Source organism: Coregonus clupeaformis, chromosome 23 (genome assembly GCF_020615455.1).
Source record: "Coregonus clupeaformis isolate EN_2021a chromosome 23, ASM2061545v1, whole genome shotgun sequence".
NCBI classification, from domain to species: domain Eukaryota; kingdom Metazoa; phylum Chordata; class Actinopteri; order Salmoniformes; family Salmonidae; genus Coregonus; species Coregonus clupeaformis.
In genome coordinates, this window is record NC_059214.1 from 31,578,655 (window position 1) to 31,605,258 (window position 26,604).

Below are 26,604 nucleotides of genomic sequence, written 5' to 3' on the forward strand. Positions count from 1 at the left end.
TGCTTAAACAAATGTGGTTTCTAATAACAATTGAGATGTACAAACTACGGCATAAGGGGACGACAAGCGTATAAGTGGCATTAATGAGAGAGCTAGGACGGACGTAATCAATATAACTATTTGTTTAGCACTTTTGAAATGTACAGCGACAGAATTCAGAACATGGGCCGTTCTTAGTGTTCTCCCTGTACACCAAGTCAGAACCGTAGGATGAATAAAGGGGGCATATAAGCAGACAATGAAAGCTCTTGTAATATTCGATGATGACATTTCTCTAAAACGGGTTATAGGCTACATGTGCACCACCAAGTCAGAACAGTAGGCTAAGTTAAGAGGGGTAAATAGACCAAATTATTAGGGTGAGACACATGGGCTACTAACAGCTTACTACACAACATACACTTAGTATTACTTTCTTAGCTACAGTATACATTTCTCCCTGGCATATTACATCATTTATGCAGCAGCATAGAATACATTTTTGGACTCACCTTGTGCTGTGCTCACTTGAACAGGAAGGTGGCGCGGCGGTCCTTCCTGGGCAACTTTTGTCATCAAAGTCAGGCATTCTCTGGATTTATGGTGCTTTCAAGACAACTGGGAACTCTGAAAAAAACAAGGTCGAATCATGATGACGTTATTGATCTTCAGGTCATAGCTCTAGAAAGAGGCCCGAGTTCCGGATTTACAATTCAGTTTTTTCCCCCACTTCCCAGTTGTCTTGAACTCACTGAAGTCAAGTTTTCGCAGTTCCGAGTTAAGTTGTTTTGAGCGCAGCACAAATCATGCTTTATTGACAGCATGGCCAATGTTGAATGTTTATCATTTTAAACTTGGAAAAGAGACCCTTCATCCCAGATTTGGGACCACAGCCACTCCACTGAATAGCAGGCTAGTGATTGCTTTGCAATGCTTGCAGTTAGGCACTGTCACTGATTCCTTCCAAACCACTTGCGATTTCCAACTTTGTTGTGTAATGTTTACAGTGAGGGAAAAAAGTATTTGATCCCCTGCTGATTTTGTACGTTTGCCCACTGACAAAGAAATGATCAGTCTATAATTTTAATGGTAGGTTTATTTGAACAGTGAGAGACAATAACAACAAAGAAATCCAGAAAAACGCATGTCATAAATGTTATAAATTGATTTGCATTTTAATGAGGGAAATAAGTATTTGACTCCTCTGCAAAACATGACTTAGTACTTGGTGGCAAAACCCTTGTTGGCAATCACAGAGGTCAGACGTTTCTTATAGTTGGCCACCAGGTTTGCACACATCTCAGAAGGGATTTTGTCCCACTCCTCTTTGCAGATCTTCTCCAAGTCATTAAGGTTTCAAGGCTGACGTTTGGCAACTCGAACCTTCAGCTCCCTCCACAGATTTTGTATGGGATTAAGGTCTGGAGACTGGCTAGGCCACTCCAGGACCTTAATGTGCTTCTTCTTGAGCCACTCCTTTGTTGCCTTGGCCGTGTGTTTTGGGTCATTGTCATGCTGGAATACCCATCCACGACCCATTTTCAATGCCCTGGCTGAGGGAAGGAGGTTCTCACCCAAGATTTGACGGTACATGGCCCCGTCCATCGTCCCTTTGATGCGGTGAAGTTGTCCTATCCCCTTAGCAGAAAAACACCCCAAAAGCATAATGTTTCCACCTCCATGTTTGTCGGTGGGGATGGTGTTCTTGGGGTCATAGGCAGCATTCCTCCTCCTCCAAGTTGAGTTGAGTTGATGCCAAAGAGCTCGATTTTGGTCTCATCTGACCACAACACTTTCACCCAGTTCTCCTCTGAATCATTCAGATGTTCATTGGCAAACGTCAGACGGCCTGTATATGTGCTTTCTTGAGCAGGGGGACCTTGCGGGCGCTGCAGGATTTCAGTCCTTCACGGCGTAGTGTGTTACCAATTGTTTTCTTGGTGATCATTGACAAGATCCTCCCGTGTACTTCTGGGCTGAATGACGGGTAGCCACTGGTAACAGCCTTATTCTAAAATGGATGAAATAGTTTTTTTTTCTCCTCAATCTAAACACAACACCCCATAGTGACAAAGCAAAAACTGGTTTTTATAAATTTTAGCAAATTTATTACAAATACAAAATGGAAATATTACATTTACATAACTATTCAGACCCTTTACTCAGTACTTTGTTGAAACGATTACAGCATCGAGTCTTCTTGGGTATGACGCTACAAGCTTTGCACACCTGTATTTGGGGAGTTTCTCCCATTCTTCTCTGCAGATCCTCTCAAGCTCTGTCAGGTTGGATGGGGAGCGTTGCTGCACAGCTATTTTCAGGTCTCTCCAGAGTTGTTCATGTCCGGGCTCTTGCTGGTCCACTCAAGGACATGCAGAGACTTGTCCCGAAGCCACTCCTGCATTGTCTTGGCTGTGTGCTTAGGGTCGTTGTCCTTTTGGAAGGTGAACCTTCGCCCCAGTCTGAGGTCCTGAGCGCTGTGGAGCAGGTTTTCATCAAGGATCTCTCTGTACTTTGTTCTGTTCATCTTTGCCTTGGTCCTGACTAGTCTCCCAGTCCCTGCCGCTGAAAAACATCCCCACAGCATGATGCTGGCACCACCATGCTTCACTGTAGGGATGGTGCCAGGTTTCCTCTAGACGTGACGCTTGGCATTCAGGCCAAAGGGTTCAATCTTGGTTTCATCAGACCAGAGAATCTTGTTTCTCATGGTCTGAGAGTCTTTAGGTGCATGTTGATGGTCATGATTTAAAGCTGAATGTTATGGATTATTCTCATATCTGTTGATAGTGATTGATGCCAGACTGGAGGTACAACTACAAACACTGAGTACACTGATTATTCACGCTTGCATTGTATTGATGATATTAAATGAACACTGTGTGATTTTGTAGCAGTTGGCAAAGTCGCTGCCTTTTGTTTTGACTTCCTACAAGCTTCTCGGGCTGGTGTTTAGAGAACATTTGGGTGCTGTCTGATTAGCATATAAAGGGCCTGTCTCCAAGAGGCCAGTTAGACATGTTCTGTGCTGGGTGGTGTCTACCTGTTGCAACATGCAATAAACCAGATTGAGCCAAAACATCACCATACATGGCCATATAGAAGTAGAAACATATGCTGCATGTTATGTCTTGAATCTTGATCTCAGTTGTTCCTTCCTGTCATGACCAGCATCTTGAAGAAATATGCTCACGGGCAGGGCTTCTACTTCTCTGACCATTATTGTGTTGAAAGATACTGGAAATTGCTGTTCATAATGGATTACTAATGTATCTTTATTTTGAGATAAAATTCCCACTTTTGGTTTATAAGAGAGGTTGGGGGTGGAGGAGGGGGTAAGAGGGGGGAGGGGAGGAAGGAATGAGGAAGAAGATTAGGGAGAAACAGTACGAGCTTGTTAGCTGAAAAGGTAGGGTGAAATCTTGTCAGATTCTAGACCTCTTCGTTCGTTAAAGAGAATATGCTCTGCCATCTCTAGGTGTATCAATCCAAACTGTGCTAGCTGCAAAGCCGGTGGTGTGCTCCATACTACTTTGTAACAGTTTTACATCTGTACTGGTAAGTGATACATCTCAATATAAACAATTATTTATTCACTGGTGTAAGTTATTTGTAGCCTGCACTGTTTAAATTGCTCAGGGAATTACATTTTAATGTACAGTGCATTCGGAAATATTCAGAACCCTTGACTTTTTCCACATTTTGTTACGTTACAGCCTTATTCTAAAATTGATTAAATTGTTTTTTTTCCCTCATCAATCTACACACAATATCCCATAATGACAAAGCAAAAACAGGTTTTTAGAAAGTTTTGGAAATGTATAAAATAAACTGAAATATTACATTTCTGTAAGTATTCAGACCCTTTACTCAGTGCTTTGTTGAAGCACCTTTGGCAGCGATTACAGCCTTGAGTCTTCTTGGGTAGGACGCTACAAGCTTGGCACACCTGTATTTGGGGAGTTTCTCCCATTCTCTGCAGATCCTCTCAAGCTCTGTCAGGTTGGAATGGGGAGCGTCGCTGCACAGCTATTTTCAGGTCTCCAGAGATGTTCAATTGGGTTCAAGTCCGGGCTTTGGCTGGGCTACTCAAGGACATTCAGAGACTCCTGCGTTGTCTTGGCTGTGTGGATAGGGTCGTTCACCTGTTGGAAGGTGAACCTTCGTCCCAGTCTGAGGTCCTGAGCGCTCTGGAGCAGGTTTTCATCAAGGATCTCTCTGTGCTGATGCTGCCACCACCATGATTCACCGTAGGGACAGTGCCAGGTTTCCTCCAGACGTGACGCTTGGCATTCAGGCCAAAGAGTTAAATCTTGGTTTCATCAGACCAGAGAATCTTGTTTCTCATGGTCTGAGAGTCTTTAGGTGCCTTTTGGCAAACTCCAAGTGGGCTGTAATGTGCCTTTTACTGTCATTATGGGGTATTGTGTGTAGATTGATGCATAAAAAAAATCTATTTTAGAATAAGGCTGTAACGTAACAAAATGTGGAAAAAGTCAAGGGGTCTGAATCCTTTCGAATGCACTGTATGTTTAGATTATGTGGATATGATGGATTTTTCAAATATATTTTAAAGCCAGCACTAAAACAAATGATTAAACTACCACCTTTATTAGTTGAATTGGGTATGCTAGCCCTGGGCTGGAGCAACATACCTTTAATTTATATTGGCGACATGTTAAACACATGTTAATGTGTTGTGAATTGTATGTTTACAGGTAGCTCAGACTAGCCCTCAAATTCAAATCTGGACCTTGAAGCCAACTCCATAGATTTGTTTTAAATTCTTCCCCTCTAATCAGGGACTGATTTAGACCTGTGAAACCAGTTGTGTGCGATTCATTATCAGGTAGAACAGAAAAACTGCAGTACTCCAGACCTCGTAGGGTAAGATTTGAATACCCCTGCTCTATAGCTTTCCGAATCTATAGCTTTTGATTTTTCTCTCTCTCTGAGGTGATGTCTGGTCCACAGGTGGTTCTGGTCACTGGCTCCACGCGGGGTCTGGGGTTAGCCATAGTGCAGGCGTTGTGCCAGGGTTTTAAAGGGGATGTGTATCTGAGTGCCCGGGACGTCCAGAGGGGGGCCGTGGTTGTGGAGGATCTGCAGAGGGAGGGACTCAAGCCCAGACTCCTCCAGCTGGACATCACAGACCCGGTCAGCATCCAGGCGGCACGGCAGCATTTCATGAAGGAGTACGGGGGTCTGGATGTGCTGATCAACAACGCAGGCATTGTCCCAAAACGTAACTACACATTAATGTCTATGACACACTAGCAATACACAGCTGATTCAAATAATCAAAGCTTGATGATGAGTTGGTTATTTGAATCAGCTGTGTAGTGCTAGGGCAAAAAACAAAACGTGGCTCCAGGACTGAGTTTGGGAAACCCTGTGAATAGAGTATTGTGTGTTAGCTGGCCTTGGATGCAGTGGCATTTAAAGTGAACTAATAGCTCCCTCTATGTCCAGGAGGTGACCCTGCATCCTTCGGCAGCCAAGCAGAACGCATTCTCCAAACCAACTTCTTCGCCACAAGAGACATGTGCAATGAATTTCTCCCTCTCCTGAAGAAAGATGGTAAGCCCTTATTTCAGTGATTATTATTTATTATACAACGGGTGGGTCTAATCCTGAATGCTGATTGGTTAATACCACATTCCAGCCGGTGTCTATTCCACAAGTTCCCACCGGCTAAATCTATGACCTTAAAATGCCTATTTACTCTGTTCCATCTGACTGCGCAATCTACTGTCTCATCAGCCCAGCCAAGCAATTTATAAACTTGATCTCCACTATAAAAAGCATCCAGACATTATCTCACATTTCTTTTAGACTAACATTTCGTTTTCAACAGTGGAGATTTGTACAAACCTTGCTGTCTGTCTTTCCGACATTTGCAACATTGTTTCAATATTCAAATTCGATGTCCAGCTGTCCCATAGTAATGAACATGTCGGGAGTTGGGAGGAGACAGACAGGTAGGCAATGTTTCTCAGCCAGTCGAAATCATGAATCAGCTGACATTATTTTTATGGATATATACAAAGAAATATACATTGAAAAAAAGGTCAAACGAAACGAAGTGCAGCTAGTTTGCAGTCTTTCCAGCTTCAGTTTGAAGTGATTGTGTTAGCTGCGTTGTTAGCTAGCTCCTCTGAACAACAGTGTCCTGACGAGTGAGCACATTTTCTATGCTATGCGAAATTGCACCTCATTAGCTCATTGTTATGGATGTATCCAAATAAATGTCACTAGAAAACAGCTTAAACAAATGTAAATGCAGCTACATTGCTGTTATTCTGGCTAAAAAGCATCTAGACATTATCTCGACTTCGTCTCGAGGCCTAACAACACCCATGCCAATATATCCTCCAAACACCGGCTTCTCTGGCATTATCACTTAATTAATCGCCATATGATTTTTTCCTTAAACTTAACTGTCTGTCTGTGTCTGTCTATTATAGGGAGGATAGTGAATGTTGCCAGCATCGTGGGCTATATCACCCTCTATATGTGTTCTCCGGACCTCCAGGCCAGGCTCTGCAGCGATGACATCACAGAGGAGGAGCTAGTGGCTCTAATGAAGAGCTTTGTTGCCGAGGCCAAAGCTGGAGACCACATCAACAAGGGCTGGCCAAATTCTGTCTATGGGGTGTCCAAAATAGGCCTGATGGCACTTACCCGGATCCAGGCCCGCAGGCTAAGAAGAGAGACGCCCCAGAGAGGGATTCTGATAAATTCCTGCTGCCCGGGCTGGGTGAAGTCTGACATGACCTATCCCAACGGGACCAAGACGCCTGCGGAGGGGGCTGACACACCTGTGTACCTGGCGCTGTTGCCTCCAGCAACACAGGAGCCCCAGGGGGAGTTTGTGGTGGATAGACAGGTACAGGTGTGGGCGGGGTCACCAACAGGTGCAACAATGGATGTGGGATCCTAACTTAGGACCGTTTCATCTGCTGCTATAATATATACAATAACTGCCAAAATAAAGGAAACAGCAACATAAAGTGTCTTAATAGGATGTTGGCCCACCGCGAGCCAGAACAGCTTCAATGCACCTTGGCATAGATTCTACAAGTGTCTGGAACTCTATTGGAGGGATGTGACACCATTCTTCCACGAGAAATTCCATTATTTTGTGTTTTGTTGATGGTGGTGGAAAATGCTCAGGCGCCGATCCAGAATCTCCCATAAGTGTTCAATTGGGTTGAGATCTGGTGACTGAGACGGCATATGGTTTACATCGTTTTCATGCTCATCAAACCATTCAGTGACCACTCCTGCCCTGTGGATGGGGGCAGTGGCGTAGGCACTGGTGGGCCTGGGTGGGCACAGGCCCACCCAATCAGGTTGAGCAAAAAAAATATTATATTTTCCAAATGGGACATTATTTGTCTTTTTACCTAAGCACAGTACTTGACTTGGGCAGGAGCTCACCGGAACTGAGTACCGGCACCTCACATTTTCTTCTTCACCTTCTATAGAATATTAGCACAGAAGTATTCAGGAGCACCTAAATATACATTCAGGTCCATAAGTATTTGGACAGTGACACAATTTGCATCACTTTGGCTCCGTACGCCACCACAATGGATTTGAAAGGAAACAATCAAGATGTGCTTTAAGTGTAGACGTTCATCTTTAATTTAAGGGTTTTGTCAAAATTGTTGTATGAACCGTTTAGGAATTACTGCCATTTTTATACACAGACCCCCAATTTTAGGGGCTCAAAAGTAATTGGACAAACTAACATAATCATAAATTAAAATGTGAGTTTTAGCACTGGAACCCATAGGCATCACCAGATGCTGGGTTTCTTCCCTGGTGATGCTCTGCCAAGCCTTTAGTGCAGCTGTCTTCAGTTCCTGCTTGTTCTTAGGGCGTTTTGCCTTCAGTTTTGCCTTCAGCAAGTGAAATGCATGCTCAATTGGATTCAGGTTAGGTGATTGACTTGGCCATTACAGAACATTCAATTTCTTTGCCTTAAAAAAGTATTGGGTTGCTTTCGCAGTATGCTTCGGGTCATTGTCCATCTGCACTGTGAAGCGCGGTACAATGAGGTTTTAAGCATTTGGCTGAATCTGAGCAGATAGTATAGCCCTAAACACTTCAGAATTCATCCTGCTGCTTTTGTCAGCAGTCACATCATCAATAAATACAAGGGAACCAGTTCCATTGGCAGCCATACATGCCCACGCCATTACACTACCTCCACCATGCTTCACAGATGAGGTGGTATGCTTCGGATCATGAGCAGTTCCTTCCCTTCTCCATACTCTTCTCTTCCCATCATTCTGCTACAAGTTGATCTTTGTCTCATCTGACAATAGGATGTTGTTCCAGAACTGTACAGGCTTTTTTAGATGTTTTTTGGCAAACTCTAATCTGGTCTTCCTGTTTTTGAGGCTTACCAATGGTTTACATCTTGTGGTAAACCCTCTGTATTTACTCTAGTGAAGTCTTCTCTTGATTGTTGACTTTGACACAGATACGCCTACCTCCTGTAGGGTGTTCTTGATCTGGCCAACTGTTGTGAAAGGGTTTCACCAGGGAAATAATTATTCTGTCATCCACCACAGTTGTTTTCCGTGGTCTTACGGGCCTTTTGGTGTTCCTAAGCTCACCAGTGCGTTCTTTCTTTTTAAGAATGTACCAAATAGTTGATTTGGCCACACCTAATGTTTTTGCTATCTCTCTGATGGGTTTGTTTAGATTTTTAAGCCTAATGATGGCTTGCTTCATTGCCAGTGACAGCTCTTTGGACTTCATATTGAGGGTTAACAGCAACAGATTCCAAATGCAAATGCCATCAACTCTAGAGCTTTTATCTGCTTACTTGTAAATTAACTAATGAGGGAATAACACACACCTGGCCATGGAACAGCTAAGCAGCCAATTGTCCGATTACTTTTGGTCCCTTAAAAAGGGGGGGACCACATATAAAAAGTGATGTAATTCCTACACCGTTCACCCGATTTGGATGTAAATACCTTCAAATTAAAGCTGAAGCTCATATTCATTATTTAATTCCAACTCCAATATGCTGTGGTAGACAGCTAAAATAATAACTTGGTCAATGTCAAATATTTATGGACCTGACTGTAAATAGTACCGGCACCCAAAATGAGTACCGACACTTATTTCAGTTCAAGTCAAGCACTGGCCTAAACATGCATACACCATCAGATAGAATTCATAGCAAGCAGTACGGAGAGGGTGGGACATCGAAAGGGATGTATATTATTAATAATAATAATAATACATTTTATTTGGCAGATGCCTTTCAGGACACTCAAGGACATCTTACATAAAATCGAGTGCTGTACGTAAAATCAATTTAATTTAGGCCTATGTAATGAATTTTAATTATGCTTGATTATTTACTTGTCAATTTCTAAATAAGGGTTGGGTTCTGGCACGTGTCACTTCGTACTGATACCATGTGCAGTAAACAGTAGCTATTGCTGTGTTGGCTAGGCTATAGGCTACTCACTGTTAGCTAGCTAAGACTCACTAGCCAACTTGGCTAGCAAAAACAAGTAAAATGGCCAAACAAAGCTCACTGTTAAAAATAAATAAAGAGACCGTGCGTAGAAGAGGATGTTTGCCAAGTTATTTGAAATTAGTGATTTCGCCATGAAGGGCCCCCAGTCCCCCTCTATCAATCACTGATTGCATTGATCTAATCAAGGGCCTTAAAGAGTGTCAGTACATTCAGAGACAATGATCAGCACTACAACAATGTTTTTATTCAACACTTTCAGAAATCATGAAACGCGCTTCTCCACTTTGACTCGCGCTCTCTCCCTCCCTCTGCTGAGACCTGACCATCAGTCCAGTGACTCATAAAGTGATCTCGACTAAGAAAAGGTTGGACCACTGTTCTAGTCTATATAGACTATGGCTGCATATTGTGATTATTAATGTTATATTTACATTTTAGTCATTTAGCAGACACTCTTATCCAGAGTGACTTACAGGAGCAATTATGGTTAAGTGCCTTGCTCAAGGGCACATCGACAGGTTTTTCACCTAGTCGGCTTGGGGATTCGAACCAGTGACTGGCCCAATGCTCTTAACCGCTAGACTATATCAGGGCATAATGTTCTAGTCCCATAGTCTATTAATTATAGGTCTATGGTTTATTATGTGCCATCAACGGATTTCTGCCATCAACTGATTTCTGCCTACGCCACTGGATGGGGGGCATTGTCATCCTATGGCTAAAATAATGGCCTGCACAGCATTTTTATACATGACCCTAAGCATGATAGAATGTTCATTGCCTAATTAACTCAGGAGACACACCTGAGTGGAAGTGCTTTCAGTATACTTTGTAGGCCTATCCCTCATTAACTCGTGTTTCCATTATTTTGGCAGTTATATATATGTGTGTGTGTGTGTGAATAAACCATATGGGTATTGCTGTATAATAACCATTTAATAACCACATCAGTAAAGAGCAATTAAACAACCATTGTAATTTGTCTTTCATTTGTTGCCTATCTACTGCACTGTGAAGTGTTTGCAGAGCCAGGGGATAGGTTAATGTGCACTGAATAGTTAACATCTCAATTCATTGTTTAAAAAATGACTGTTCAGTGTAATGAAAATGATTGCTAGATAAAAAGTAAACAGATTAAACATACAGCATGTTTGCAGTTATTTTGTCAGTCCTCTTCCTCCCAGCTTTGATCAATACCTGAAGGTGACGCGAGAGGTTTGTAAAGATCGCACATCTCGGAATGTACCAAAGCCGGGGGTGGCAATGAGACGAGAGAATAATAATTTCCGATTTGAAAGCTGAATGCAAGAAACATGTATAACTACCACGGCTGAATCGCTTATTCATGAGACTTTTAAGTGACTTTGTGGGCGGCTTTTATAGCTTGTGAAGATAAATACTGGTCCTAAGCGGTCGTAGCTATTCACACCCCCTCCGAAGTGCAGGAAGTGCGCTCTCCGAGCTCCGCTCGCGTGCATTGAATCAGCTGAGTTTGGGGATGCCACCCCTTTGCGTTTAGTAGGATCTGCTCAAGAGAAATTGGGGGAATGGGAAACGCACTCTAGACGGAACGGTAGGTTGACGGTTTCTCCAAGCAGAACGGACGCTACATCCAGACCCGTTAACCGTTGCCGTTTTGCCGGGGTTGAGGGAAATTTGAGAGCTCAAACCGGAGCTTGTTTTGCAGTTGGTGAGTCATTGATGCACCCATATGATGCACCTTGTATGTTATTGTTTACCGCACCACGTGATAGCACGTCGAAATCACAGTTTTTCCATTTTCATTTGCTGTTTTCTCCCTAGTTCACGTTTTCCTGTTGTGAATCAATTTGATCTAAATATGGTGCGTTGTAGCCTACTATACTAATTCCTTTGACTCGTTGGTCAACAGGGACATGATGTACGGTTGTAGTTAGGGCCATGTCTTGTGGCGATGACCACCCGCTGTCATAATCAACTGTATGGACTGAGTGGGCAATATTTTTAATTGTCAAAGACCTACAGTTTCTCTGCAACACCAACAACCATCCAATTTCAGTTATTGCAAAATTGTTGCTTTGCACAGCTTCATCAACAACATGCATGCCAGTCTTTCCTGGTTGAGGGTTGACGATGACAATTCCAGATTGTCTGCATGATCAAATAACGTTAAACTCAGACACCCATATATACCCCACAAGACATGCCACTAGGGGTCTCTTCACAGTCCTCAAGTCCAAAACGAATTAACTGCAACGCACAGTATTATACAGAGCCATGCATTGAACTCCCTTCCATCTCCAATTTCTCAAGCAAACAGCAAAATTACCTTTAAAAAATTGATTAAACAACATCTCATGGAATGCGGGGACTGTAAGCGGACACACACAAACACACTAATACTTTTTTAGTTATATTGTTTGTATAATTTTTCTGTTTTGTTGTGTATAACATTTCTGTGACTGTCCTTGTGTATCAGTGTTTTGTTACTTGTCATGTTTTGGGTTTTTTGTGGACCCCAGGAAGAGTAGCTGCTGCTTCTGAAAAAGCTAATGAGATTCAAAATGAACAAAATAAACAATCAAAATAAACACCACTGGAAAGATGAGGAAGTGGTGGAATTTGAGGAGTTATTTTCAGCAGAGCAAGTGGATGATGCTGATTCTAAAATGATGTCATGTGAGTTCCGGGTCCTTTAGATCCTGTCAAAGATGCTGAGCGAGAGACCGACAGTATTTAGCTGAAAGAGCAGGAGCTAGCCTACGGCATTGCCAACAACATCTGACTGATTCTGAGATTATGTCATGAGAGTTCCGGGTCCTTTAGATCCGGTCAAAGATGCTGATTGAGAGACAGACCGTAGGATGTCAGGGACAAGATTGTAGACCTACACAAGGCTGGAATGGTCTACAAGACCACCGCCAAGCAGCTTGGTGAGAAGGTGACAACAGTTGGTGCAATTATTCGCAAATGGAAGAAACACAAAAGACCAGTCAATCTCCCTCGGCCTGGCGCTCCATGCAAGATCTCACCTTGTGGAGTTGCAATGATCATGAGAACGGTGAGGAATCAGCCCAGAACTACACGGGAGGATCTTGTCAATGATCTCAAAGCAGCTGGGACCATAGTCACCAAGAAAACAATTGGTAACACACTACGCCGTGAAGGACTGAAATCCTGCAGCGCCCGCAAGGTCCCCCTGCTCAAGAAAGCACATATACAGGGCCGTCTGAAGTTTGCCAATGAACATCTGAATGATTCAGAGGAGAACTGGGTGAAAGTGTTGTGGTCAGATGAGACCAAAATCAAGCTCTTTGGCATCAACTCAACTCGCCGTGTTTGGAGGAGGAGGAATGCTGCCTATGACCCCAAGAACACCATCCCCACCGTCAAACATGGAGGTGGAAACATTATGCTTTGGGGTGTGTTTTTCTGCCAAGGGGACAACTTCACCGCATCAAAGGGACGAGAACCTCTTTCCCTCAGCCAGGGCATTGAAAATGGGTCGTGGATGGGTATTCCAGCATGACAATGACCCAAAACACACGGCCAAGGCAACAAAGGAGTGGCTCAAGAAGAAGCACATTGAGGTCCTGGAGTGGCCTAGCCAGTCTCCAGACCTTAATCCCATAGAAAATCTGTGGAGGGAGCTGAAGGTTTGAGTTGCCAAAAGTCAGCCTCAAAACCTTAATGACTTGGAGAAGATCTGCAAAGAGGAGTGGAACAAAATCCCTCCTGAGATGTGTGCAAACCTGGTGGCCAACTACAAGAAACGTCTGACCTCTGTGATTGCCAACAAGGGTTTTGCCACCAAGTACTAAGACATGTTTTGCAGAGGGGTCAAATAGTTATTTCCCTCATTAAAATGCAAATCAATTTATAACATTTTTGACATTTGTTTTTCTGGATTTTTCTGTTGTTATTCTGCTGTTCAAATAAACCTGCCATTAAAAGTATAGACTGATCATTTACATTTACATTTTACATTTTAGTCATTTAGCAGACGCTCTTATCCAGAGCGACTTACAGGAGCAATTAGGGTTAAGTGCCTTGCTCAAGGGCACATTTACGTCATTTAGCAGACGCTCTTATCCAGAGCGACTCACAAATTGGTGCATTCACCCTATAGCCAGTGGGATAACCACTTTACAAATTTTTTTTTGGGGGGGGTAGAAGGATTACTTTATCCTATCCCAGGTATTCCTTAAAGAGGTGGGGTTTCAAATGTCTCCGGAAGGTGGTGAGTGACTCCGCTGTCCTGGCGTCGTGAGGGAGCTTGTTCCACCATTGGGGTGCCAGAGCAGCGAACAGTTTTGACTGGGCTGAGCGGGAACTATGCTTCCGCAGAGGAAGGGGAGCCAGCAGGCCAGAGGTGGATGAACGCAATGCCCTCGTTTGGGTGTAGGGACTGATCAGAGCCCGAAGGTACAGAGGTGCCGTTCCCCTCACTGCTCCATAGGCAAGCACCATGGTCTTGTAACGGATGCGAGCTTCAACTGGAAGCCAGTGGAGTGTGCGGAGGAGGGGGGTGACGTGAGAGAACTTGGGAAGGTTGAACACCAGACGGGCTGCGGCATTCTGGATGAGTTGTAGGGGTTTAATGGCACAGGCAGGGAGGCCAGCCAACAGCGAGTTGCAGTAATCCAGACGGGAGATGACAAGTGCCTGGATTAGGACCTGTGCCGCTTCCTGTGTAAGGCAGGGTCGTACTCTCCGAATGTTGTAGAGCATGAACCTGCAGGAGCGGGTCACCGCCTTGATGTTAGCGGAGAACGACAGGGTGTTGTCCAGGGTCACGCCAAGGCTCTTCGCACTCTGGGAGGAGGACACAACGGAGTTGTCAACCGTGATGGCGAGATCATGGAACGGGCAGTCCTTCCCCGGGAGGAAGAGCAGCTCCGTCTTGCCAGGGTTCAGCTTGAGGTGGTGATCCGTCATCCATACTGATATGTCTGCCAGACATGCAGAGATGCGATTCGCCACCTGTTTATCAGATCAAATACTTTTTTCCCTCACTGTACACACACACACACACATATGGAAATCCCTGATTTGCTTTCTCACTCTCAGTAGACACAATATAAGTAACCTAATTTATGTCCCTCTAACTGCCCTGAATGCCTCTGCTACAGCTATTGTATGCAGTGATCATGTGCCTAAGAACCAGATTTATACTGTTAGCACTGAGCCGGTGTGCCCGAGGAGGAAGGCCACTGTGTGCAGCTCACCCTGCACTAACATAAAGAACATGACCACATCTACTGCTGCTAAGCTTCCCAGTAAAGCAATAAAAACAAGTAAGCATCCCAGAAGAAATGTGCTCAAAACAGCCCACGTTAACATATGTAGCTTAAGGAACAAGGTTCATGAAATCAATAATTTGCTTGTAACAGATGACATTCATATTCTGACTATCTCTGAAACTCACTTAGATAATACCTTTTGATACAGTGGTAGCAATACAAGGTTATAACATCTACAGAAAATATAGAAATGCCAATGGTGGAGGTGTTGCTGTTTATATTCAGAACCACATTCCTGTGAAGATTAGAGAGGATCTCATGTTAAATACTGGTGAAATAATATGGCTACAGGTTCATCTGCCTCATCTAAAGCCCATTCTGGTGGGAAGCTGCTATAGGTGTTAACAGTCAGTATCTGGATAACATGTGTGAAATGCTTGATAATGTATGTATATCAATAGAGGTATACTTTCTGGGTGATTCAAATATTGACTGGCTTTCATCAGGCTGCCCACTCAAGAGAACGTTTCAAAATGTAACCAGTGCCTGCAACCTGGTTCAGGTTATCAGTCAACCTACCAGGGTAGTTATAAACAGTACAGGAATTAAATCATCATCATGTATTGATCATATCTTTACTAATGCTGCAGAGATTTGTTTGAAAGCAGTATCCAAATCCATTGGATGTAGTGATCACAATATAGTAGCCATATCTAGGAAAACCAAAGTTCCAAAGGCTGGGCCTAATATTGTGTATATGAGGTCATACAATACGTTTTGAAGTGATTCCTATGTTGTTGATGTAAAGAATATATGTTGGTCCGTGGTGTGTAATGGGGAGCAAACAGACACTGCACTTGACACATTTATGAAATTGCTTATTCCAGTTACTAATAAAGCATGCACCCATTAAGAAAATGACTGTAAAAACTGTTAAATCCCCGTGGATTGAAAAATTGTATGGTTGAGAGGGATGAGGCAAAAGGAATGGCAAATAAGTCAAGCTGCACAACCGATTGGCAATCATATTGCAAATTGAGAAATCATGTGACTAAACTGAATAAAAAGAAGAAGAAACTACACTATGAAACAAAGATAAATGACATAAAGAATGATAATAAAAAGCTTTGGAGCACCTTAAATGAAATTTCTGGAAAAAAGGCAAACTCAGCTCCATCATTCATTGAATCAGATGGCTCATTCATCACAAAACCAACTGATATTGCCAACTGCTTTAATAATTTTTTGATTGGTAAGATTAGCAATCGTAGGCATGACATGCCAGCAACAACTGCTGACACTACACATCCAAGTATATCTGACCAAATTATGAAAGACAAGCATTGTAATTTTGAATTCCTTAAAGTGAGTGAGGAAGAGGTGAAAAAAGGATTGTTGTCTATCAACAATGACAAGCCACCGGGGTCTGACAACTTGGATGGAAAATTACTGAGGATAATAGCAGACGATATTGCCACTCCTATTTGCCATATTTTCAATTTAAGCCCACTAGAATGTGTGTGCCCCCAGGCTTGGAGGGAAGCAAAAGTCATTCCGCTACCTAAAAATAGTAAAGCCCCCTTTACTGGCTCAAATAGCCGACCAATCAGCCTGTTACCAACCCTTAGTAAACTATTGGAAAAAATGGTGTTTGACCAGATACAATGCTATTTTACAGTAAACTAATTGACAACAAACTTTCAGCATGCTTATAGAGAAGGACATTCAACAAGCACAGCACTTACACAAATGACTGATGATTGGCTGAGAGAAATTGATGATAAAAAGATTGTGGGGGCTGTTTTGTTAGACTTCAGTGCGGCTTTTGACATTATCGATCATAGTCTGCTGCTGGAAAAACGTATGTGTTATGGCTTTACTCCACCTGCTATATTGTGGATACAGAGTTACCTGTCTAACAGAACACAGAGGGTGTTCTTTAATGGAAGCCTCTCCAACATAATCCAGGTAGAATCAGGAATTCCCCAGGGCAGCTGTCTAGGCCCATTACTTTTTTCAATCCTTACTAATGACATGCCACTGGCTTTGAGTAAAGCCAGAGTGTCTATGTATGTGGATGACTCAACACTATACATGTCAGCTACTACAGTGACTGAAATGACTGCAACAATTAACAAAGAGTTGCAGTTAGTTTTAGAGTGGGTGGCAAGGAATAAGTTAGTCCTAAATATTTATAAAACTAAAAGCATTGTATTTGGGACAAATCATTCACTAAACGTCAACTAAATCTTGTAATAAATAATGTGGAAATTGAGCAAGTTGAGGTGACTAAACTGCTTGGAGTAACCCTGGATTGTAAACTGCCATGGTCAAAACATATTGATACGACAGTAGCTAAGATGGGGAGAAGCATGTCCATAATAAAGCGCTGTTCTACCTTCTTAACAGCACTATCAACAAGGCAGGTCCTACAGGCCCTAGTTTTGTCACACCTGAACTACTGTTCAGTCATGTGGTTAGGTGCCACAAAAAAGACTTAGGAAAATTGCAATTGGCTCAGAACAGTGCAGCACGGCTGGCCCTTGGATGTACACAGAGAGCTAATATTAATCATATGCATATCGATCTCTCCTGGCTCAAAGTGGAGGAGAGATTGACTTCATCACTACTTGTGTTTTATGAGAGGTGTTGACATGTTGAGTGCACCAAGCTGTTTGTTTGAGCTACTGGTGCACAGCTCGGTCACCCATGCATACCCCACAAGACATGCCACCAGAGGTCTCTTCACAGTCCCCAAGTCCAGAACAGACTATGGGAAGCGCACAGTACTACATAGAGCCATGACTACATGGAACTCTATTCCTCATCAAGTAACTGATGCATGTAGTAAAATTAGATTTAAAAAACAGATTAAAAAAACACCTTATGGAACAGCGGGGACTGTGAAGCCTTGGCAGCAGCTAATGGGGATCCATAAAATAGCCATGCAATCTTACATAATGCTGTCCGGTCTATAGAGTCACATTCATAGCCATAGCTCTGCCATGACTGAGTCTTTAACAGCAGTGTCTGTCCCATCCTAGCAGTTCTGGCCTGTCCTATTCATATTAAAAGTCTCACAAGGCATAGTCATATGCAATACTGCTATATTACAGTCAGTTTCATAGTGTCACAATCTGGTAACCGATATCTCTTTGCTCTTTGTGAGTCCACCCTCTAAACACACAGTCCCCGTCCCCCCCCCTTCAGGAGCAAACGTTGCAGGCCTACAGGAGCGCTCGCGGCTCCCTATCAGCATGTTCATGAGATGGAGAATGAGTGTCTGACGGGCCGCTCCAGGCTTTATTCTGTGTTGAAGTTTAACTTTGGGCTAAACTGCTATGTATTTGAGTATTTACACGATGTAGCTCCAGGCCTAAGTATCGACATGTCCTTCTTTGTATTCAAACATGCATTTTGTGATTTCATAAATATTCAAGGAAGCTAATATGTTTATAACACATTTTTTGAAAGATATTTGTGTATCCACACAGAGATGTTTGCATAGGGTTAGTAGGTCACTTGACAAGATTGAGGTTCTCCTATATGCAAAGCAGTCTGTATTTCTGCACCTAACCTGACCTGTTCACATTGCCTACCTACTTGTTTGTCAGGAGAGAACTTACAACATTAGCAGAAGGTGGGAGAGTGACAGAAAGGAAAGAAGAGAGAATCTGACTGTGTAGATCTGTGGATTTGTCAGCAGCTGTTCTGAGACTGGTCTTTTCAGTACGTTTTGTCTTTAAGGAAAAGTACTGACCGAACCTTTTAAAGGAGAGGTTCTGATCCAGGATCTGTATTAAAGCGTAGCTTGTATTAAAGGTAGTTCTAAAGGCTAGTGCTGTGTGAGAGAATGGTCCATTCACATCTTTTCTGTCCAGAGCTAGACAATCAGTTCACATATAGGTTACAGGTTGACTGTGTTGTGTGTGTGTCAAAATCAAATGTATTGGTCGTGTACACAGTTTAGAAGATGTTATAACGGGTGCAGCGAAATGCTTATGTTACTAGCTCCTAACAATACAGTAAAATTTCAAACAAGTACACAAATAATGAAAATGAAAAAATTTATAAATATACACTACCGTTCAAGAGTTTGGGGTCACATAGAAATGTCCTTGTTTTCCATGAAAACATACATGAAAAGAGTTTGAATAGGAAATATAGCAAAATGCATAGGACATGTAGTCATTGACAAGGTTAGAAATAATGATTGTGTCCTTCAAACTTTGCTTTCGTCAAAGAATCCTCCATTTGTAGCAATTACAGCCTTGCAGACCTTTGGCATTCTAGTTGTCAATTTGTTGAGGTAATCTGAAAAGATTTCACCCCATGCTTCCTGAAGCACCTCCCACAAGTTGGATTGGCTTGATGGGCACTTCTTACGCACCTGGTCCCAATATGGTCAAGCTGCTCCCACAACAGCTCAATAGGGTTGAGATCTGGTGACTGTGCTGGCCACTCCATTATAGACAATACCATCTGACTGCTTCTTCCCTAAATAGTTTTTGCATAGTTTGGAGCTGTGCTTTGTGTCATTGTCCTGTTGTAGGAGGAAATTGTCTCCAATCAAACGCCGTCCACAGGGTATGGCATGGCGTTGCAAAATGGAGTAATAGCCTTCCTTCTTCAAGATCCCTTTTACCCTGTACAAATCTCCCACTTTACCACCACCAAAGCACCCCCAAACCATCATATTGCCTCCGCCATGCTTGACAGATGGCATCAAGCACTCCTCCAGCATCTTTTCATTTGGTCTGCGTCTCACAAATGTTCTTCTTCCGAACACCTTAAACTTTGATTAGTCTGTCCATAACACTTTTTTCCAATCTTCCTCTGTCCAGTGTCTGTGTTCTTTTGCCCATCTTAATCTTTTATTTTTAGCGGCCAGTCTGAGATATGGCTTTTACTTTGCAACTATGCCTAGAAGGTCAACATCCCGGAGTCGCCTCTTCACTGTTGACATTGAGACTGGTGTTTTGCGGGTACTATTTAATGAAGCTGCTAGTTGAGGACCTGTGAGGTGTCTGTTTCTCAAACTAGACACTCTAATGTATTTGTCCTCTTGCTCAGTTGTGCACTGGGGCCTCCCACTCCTCTTTCTATTCTGGTTAGAGCCAGTTTGCGCTGTTCTGTGAAGGGAGTAATACACAGCGTTGTACGAGATCTTCAGTTTCTTGGCAATTTCTCGCATGGAATAGCCTTCATTTCTCAGAACAAGAATAGACTGACGAGTTTCAGAAGAAAGTTATTTGTTTCTGGCCATTTTTAGCCTGTAATCGAACCCACAATTGCTGATGCTCCAGATACTCAACTAGTCTCAAGAAGGCCAGTTTTATTGCTTCTTTAATCAGCACAACAGTTTTCAGCTGTGCTAACATAATTGCAAAAGGGTTTTCTAATGATCAATTAGCCTTTTAAAATGATAAACTTGGATTAGCAAACACAACGTGCCATTGGAACACAGGACTAATGGTTGCTGATAATGGGCCTCCGTACGCCTAAGTAGATATTCCATAAAACATCTGCAGTTTCCAGCTACAACAGCCATTTACAACATTAACAATGTCTACACTGTGTTTCTGATTAATTTTATGTTCTTTTAATGGACAAAAAAATTGCTTTTCTTTCGAAAACAAGGAAATGTCTAAGTGACCCCAAACTTTTGAACGGTAGTGTATATAAATAAATGACAAGTACAACAGCAAAAAAACAAGAAATGAAGAACGTAACAATAATCCAAATGCAATCTATATGTATATACACCGGAGTAATTTACACAAGATATACTAAGAATGATGTGTACAGCAGTAGATATATTAGAGTGAGCTATGTCAAGAATCCAGTATATAAATAAATATGTGGTGTGTGTATAAACAGGGTAGCCTAGCGGTTAGAGCATTGGGCCTGTAACTGAAAGGTTGCTGGTTTGAATCCCTGAGGTGAAAAAAATCTGTGAACGTGCCCTTGAGCAAGGCACTTAACCCTAACTGCTCCTGTAAGTCGCTCTGGATAAGATCGTCTGCTAAATGACTAACATTTAAAATGTAACTAAATATAAAGTATAGTAGTAGAAATATTAGAATGAGCTATGTTGGGAATTCATATTGTAAATACTCTGTGTAAAACGGGAAGTGTCAAGTGGTTCAATGTCTATGACATGGGACAGCAGTGTTGGCTGTGTGCGTGTGTTTATGAGTATGAGGTGTGTGTGATTGCTAGTGTGAGTGCATCACCTGGTAGACAGCTAGTGATGGCTGTTCAACAGTCTGATGGTCTGGTAATAGAAGCTGTTCAACAGTCTGATGGCCTGGTAATAGAAGCTGTTCAACAGTCTGATGGTCTGGTAATAGAAGCTGTTCAACAGTCTGATGGTCTGGTAATAGAAGCTGTTCAACAGTCTGGTGGCCTGGTAATAGAAGCTGTTCAACAGTCTGATGGCCTGGTAATAGAAGCTGTTCAACAGTCTGATGGCCTGGTAATAGAAGCTGTTCAACAGTCTGGTGGCCTGGTAATAGAAGCTGTTCAACAGTCTGGTGGCCTGGTAATAGAAGCTGTTCAACAGTCTGATGGCCTGGTAATGGAAGCTGTTCAACAGTCTGATGGCCTGGTAATAGAAGCTGTTCAACAGTCTGATGGCCTGGTAATAGAAGCTGTTCAACAGTCTGATGGCCTGGTAATTGAAGCAGTTTTTTGGGCTCTCGGTCTTGGTACTGATGCAGATGTACTGACTCTGTCGGACGGTAGCCGAGTGAACAGTCTGTGACTGTGTGTGTGTACCGCATCAGTAAATCACAATTAATCTGTGTAATGTATTGAGTTTGGCAGTGATTTGCAGGATTTAGTGGCTAAGTGTGTTAGGCATGGTCGGCTAGGAGATGAGGAGGAAATTATGTAAGTCTGTCAACGCCACTTCTGCTTACTCATCAGCTTGTATTCCCCTCTCCGTGATATCATTCTTCTCCCTATAGTTATCTCTCTCTCTCTTTTTTCTCTCTCTCATTTTCTCTCTCTAACTCTGATTCCCATCTGTCTCTCTGTCTTTGTCTTCCATTCTGTCTCCAAATCCCTAAGTTTGTCTGAGATAAAGATATAGAGACAAACAGATACAGAGACAGAAATCAATCCATGTGTGTGTCTGCTCAGCTTGTTTCCAGGATTTCAACACACTGACGATCAATGTTGTCGAGGAGACCGATAATGGACAGAAAAATAGCTCCTGTCCATTAGAGATGTTGACCTGAGATAGCCCTAATTAATCAACTGGTTGAGTGTACTGTGATCTCACCATCCACACACAGCCTCTAACACACAGACACGAAGAGACACAGAGAGCTAGGCTATTACACATTATAGATGGGAGGGACATGGGGTCTGAGCTTGGGATGTGAGCAGGGGGTTATGGGTAGGTAGGTGACAGGTATACCCCAGACAGAGTACTTTGTCATTGACACTTACTTTGACTTGGTTAGTGGCTGCCATGTTAGTGTTGCTCAGCAGCACCATGTTCTCTCCTGTTTCCATGGATCAGAGATTTAGTTTTATAGCGCTTCCTCACTGTTGTTCTGTTAATGGAGGAATTATTTCCAGAGGGAAGCTGACCTGCTACTGTCCTGTCCTGAAGTGACCAGAATGAGACTCCTCACAACGAAACAGCCAGGTTAATCATGATCCCCCTCCCCCACCCCATCCCCTTTTAGGAGCAAACGTCGCAGGCCTACAGGAGCGCTCGCGGCTCCCTATCAGCATGTTCATGAGATGGAGAATGAGTGTCTGACGGGCCACTCCAGGTCTTATTCTGTGTTAAGGTGCAACTTTGGGCTAAACTGCAATGTATTTGAGTATTTACACGATGTAGCTCCAGGCCTAAGTATCTAATTTTCCTTGTTTAAATTCAAACATTAATTTTGTGACTTAGATAGATATTCTAAGAAGCTAATATGTTTAAAACCAGTTATGGTAAAGATATTTGTGTATCCACACAGTTATGATGTGTTTGCATAGGGTTAGTAGCTCACTTGAAAGGCTAGAGGTTGTTTTAGATGCAAAGCAGCCTGTATTTCTGCACCTGACCTGACCTGTTCACATTGGGCTTGTTTGAGTGGTAAGGCAAAAGCAACTGACTAGACGAAAGTCGGGGAGTAAAGTCGGGGGAGGTGCATCTGCGACAGCCGAAAGACGGACACTTATACGGTTTTCCAACAGCGAGGCTCAGTGCAACATGGCAGTGTTGCCATTGTTTATAAAAATTTTTCTTTATAATGACGAAATGAACATGTCTCCAAACCCCATATCACACACTCACAAACTGAAAAGATATGTGTGTACAAAAATTGGTGAGAGAGAGAGTGCCTCAAATACCACATTCATTTGTACATATACCACTGTATACATTAATCGTGGCAAAGTTGGTTACTGTTTTAGTCACCTCTTTGGTCATGTTCGCGTGGGTAAAAAAAAAAACACCCTAATGATTGGTTAACAAGAGAGCCTCCCACAATGCAGGCGATGGCTGCAGGATGAAGTTGGTGAAGAGCAACTGCAGAAACTTGCAGTGGACTGCAGTCAAAACTTCATGACCTTTGATCGCGATTTTTGTAAAGTTCATGCAGTCGACCTGTAGGCACAAGTCCGACAACTTTTATCCCCATAATGCAACACACTTTGAAAGGCGGTGACCAACGATGTTCACAGCCTTCAAAAAAGTGATCCGCTCGAACATGCCCATTGCCTACCTATGTGTCTGTCAGGACAGAATTTAAAATGTTAGCAGAAGGTGGGAGAGAGACAAAGGAAAGAAGAGAGAATCTGACTGTAGATCTGTGGATGCGTCAGCAGCTGTTCTGAGACTGACTTTTTTTAAAGGCAAAGTACTGACCCACCCTCTTAAAGGAGAGGTTCTGATCCAGGATCTGTATTAAAGTGTAGCTTGTATTAAAGGTAGGTCTAAAGGCTAGTGCTGTGTGAGAGAATGGTTCATTCACATCTTATCTGTTCTGTTATCTGGCCAGAGCTAAACAGACTAGGCTAGTCAATCAGTTCACATATACTACCAGTCAAAAGTTTGGACACACCTACCAATAACACATATGGAATCATGTAGTAACCAAAAAAGTGTCAAACAAATCAAAATATATTTTATATTTGAGATTCTTCAAATAGCCACCCTTTGCCTTGATGACAGCTTTGCACACTCTTGGCATTCTCTCAACCAGCTTCATGAGGTAGTCATCTGGAATGCATTTCAATTAACAGGTGTGCCTTGTTAAAAGTTAATTTGTGGAGTTTCTTTCCTTGTTAATGCGTTTGAGCCAATTAGTTGTGTTGTGACAAGGTAGGGGGGTATACAGAAGATAGCCCTATTTGGTAAAAGACCAAGTCCATATTATGGCAAGAACTGCTCAAATAAGCTGTAAGACATGAAGGTCAGTGAATACGGAAAAATTCAAGAACTTTTGAAAGTTTCTTCAGGTGCAGTCGTCAAAATCATCAAGCGCTATGATGAAACTGGCTCTCATGAGGACCATCACAGGAATGGAAGACCCAGAGTTACCTCTGCTGCAGAGGATAAGTTCATTAGAGTCACCCGCCTCAGAAATTGTAGCCCAAATAAATGCTTCACAGAGTTCAAGTCACAGACACATCTCAACATCAACTGTTCAGAGGGGACTGTGTGAATCAGGCCTTCATGGTCGAATTGCTGCAAAGAAACCACTACTAAAGAACACCAATAAGAAGAAGAGACCTGTTTGGGCCAAGAAACACGAGCAATGGACATTAGACCGGTGGAAATGTGTGCTTTGGTCTGGAGTCCAAATTTGAGATGTGTCTTTGTGAGACGCGGTGTGGGTGAACGGATTATCTCTGCATGTGTAGTTCCCACCGTAAAGCATGGAGGAGGAGGTGTTATGGTGTGGGGGTGCTTTGCTGGTGACACTGTCAGTGATTTTATTTAGAATTCAAGGCACACTTAACCAGCATGGCTACCACAGCATTCTGCAGCGATACGCCATCCCATCTAGTTTGCGCTTAGTGGGACTATAATTTGTTTTTCAACAGGACAATGACCCAACACACCTCCAGGCTGTGTAAGGGCTATTTTACCAAGAAGGAGAGTGATGGAGTGCTGCATCAGATTACCTGGCCTCCACAATCCCCGACCTCAACCCAATTGAGATGGTTTGGGATGAGTCGGACATTAGAGTGAAGGAAAAGCAGCCAACAAGTGCTCAGCATATGTGGAACCCCTTCAAGACTGTTGGAAAAGCATTCCAGTTGAAGCTGGTTTAGAGAATGCCAAGAGTGTGCAATGCTGTCATCAAGGCAAAGGGTGGCTATTTGAAGAATCTCAAATATAAAATATATTTTGATTTGTTTAACACTTTTTTGGTTACTACATGATTCCAAATGTGTTATTTCATAGTTTTGATGTCTTCACTATTATTCTACAATGTAGAAAATAATAAAAATAAAGAAAAACCCTTGAATGAGTAGGTGTGTCCAAACCTTTGACTGGTACTGTACATGTTACAGTCATACTGAAATTACTGCGTTGTGCGTGTGTGTGTTTGTGTGTACCACAGCAGTAAATTGCAATTAATCTGTGTAATGCATTGAGTTTGGCAGTGATTTGCAGGATTTAGTGGCTGAGTGTGTCAGGCATGATTGGCTAGGAGACGAGGAGGACATGATGTAAGTCTGTCAACGCCACTTCTGCTGCCTCATCAGTTTGGATTTCCCTCTCTGTGATAATTCTGCTCCCAATGTCTCCTTTTCTTTCTTTTCTTTCTTTTCTTTCTTTTCTTTTCTTTCTTTTCTTTCTTTCTTTTTCTTCTTTCTTTCTTTCTTTCTTTCTTTCTTTCTCTTTTTTCTTTTTCTTTCTTTTCTCTTTCTTTCTTTCTTTCTTTCTTCTTCCTTTCTTCTCTCCCCTTTCTCTTTCTTTCTTTCCTTTCTTTCTTTTCTTTCTTTCTGCACCCTTCTACCTCACTCTTCTTTTTTTCTTCTTACTCTTTCAACATCACACATCACCAAACATCTTCTTACTACCTCACAATTCCCTAAGCTTGTCTGAGATAAAGGTATAGAGACAGAAATCAATACATGTGTGTGTCTGCTCAGCTTGTTTCCAGGATTTCAACACACTGACACACATCAATGTTATCGAGGAGACAGATAAAGAATTATAGGGATGTCTAACAAACAAGCAAGCAGCCCCTAGCTAGTCCATTAGAGATGTTGACTTGAGATAGCCCTAATTTAATCAACTGGTTGAGCGTACCTGTGATCTCACCATCCACACACTCTAACACAGACACACAAAGAGACACAGCGAGCTAGGCTATTACACACATAGAGGGGAGGGACATGGGGTCTGAGCTTGGGATGTGAGCAGGGGGTTATGGGTAGGCAGGTGACCGGTATATCAGTATCACGCCTCGATCGTCATTGCATTTTGGTACACCAGAAGTACATTCATTTCCAATGGAACGCTGCGTTTGCCTTGCAGCTTTGCATGGCGGAGGCAGTTGCAGTGCGTTCTGTGTGGTGCATACGTTGGATATATCGAGGGAATGCGTCAAACTGTATGCGTAGACAGCTTGACAGAAATGGTAGCAGAAGGTGAATGTTGGACTTTTGTTGCACACATATCCAGATGATGCTGCGTACCATTTTGCGCAATGACGCTGTAGGTGTGATCAAGGCGTTAGTCTTGCTATACCAGTATACCCCAGAGTGATTAGGGTAGAGCAGGTATTGGTAGATTACTTTGCCATTGACATTTACTCTGACTTGGTTAGTGTTGCTCAGCAGCACCATGTTCTCTCCTGTTTCCATGGATTAAGGGATTACGTTTTATAGTACTTCCTCACTGTTGTTCTGTTAATGGAGGAA

General features: G+C 42.7%; 2 protein-coding genes across 3 annotated transcripts in view; both read left to right on the forward strand.

Annotated features, from left to right (window-relative positions):
• The first annotated feature begins 3,359 nt into the window (after positions 1–3,359).
• On the forward strand, positions 3,360–7,027 carry LOC121536847 (carbonyl reductase [NADPH] 1). The gene is made up of 4 exons (XM_041844444.2): positions 3,360–3,537; positions 4,936–5,224; positions 5,452–5,559; positions 6,447–7,027. The coding sequence occupies exons 2-4, from the start codon at positions 4,939–4,941 to the stop codon at positions 6,920–6,922; spliced, it is 870 nt and encodes a 289-aa protein (XP_041700378.1). The 5' UTR covers positions 3,360–3,537; positions 4,936–4,938; the 3' UTR covers positions 6,923–7,027.
• Positions 7,028–10,959: 3,932 nt separating this feature from the next.
• Positions 10,960–26,604, forward strand: part of LOC121536846 (protein dopey-2) — a 52,098-nt gene continuing 36,453 nt past the window's right edge. For both annotated transcript variants that reach the window (XM_041844442.2, XM_041844443.2), the window contains exon 1: positions 10,960–11,180. The gene's annotated coding sequence lies outside the window, so the exon portion shown is untranslated. The remainder of the gene's footprint in view (positions 11,181–26,604) is intronic.

Coding starts and splice junctions, on each gene's coding strand:
- LOC121536847 (XM_041844444.2), top strand. CDS start 4,939: ATGTCTGGTCCACAGGTGGTTCTGGTCACTGGCTCCACGCGGGGTCTG. Junction 5,225..5,451: donor CGCAGGCATTGTCCCAAAAC/GTAACTACACAT, acceptor CTCTATGTCCAG/GAGGTGACCCTGCATCCTTC. Junction 5,560..6,446: donor CCCTCTCCTGAAGAAAGATG/GTAAGCCCTTAT, acceptor TGTCTATTATAG/GGAGGATAGTGAATGTTGCC.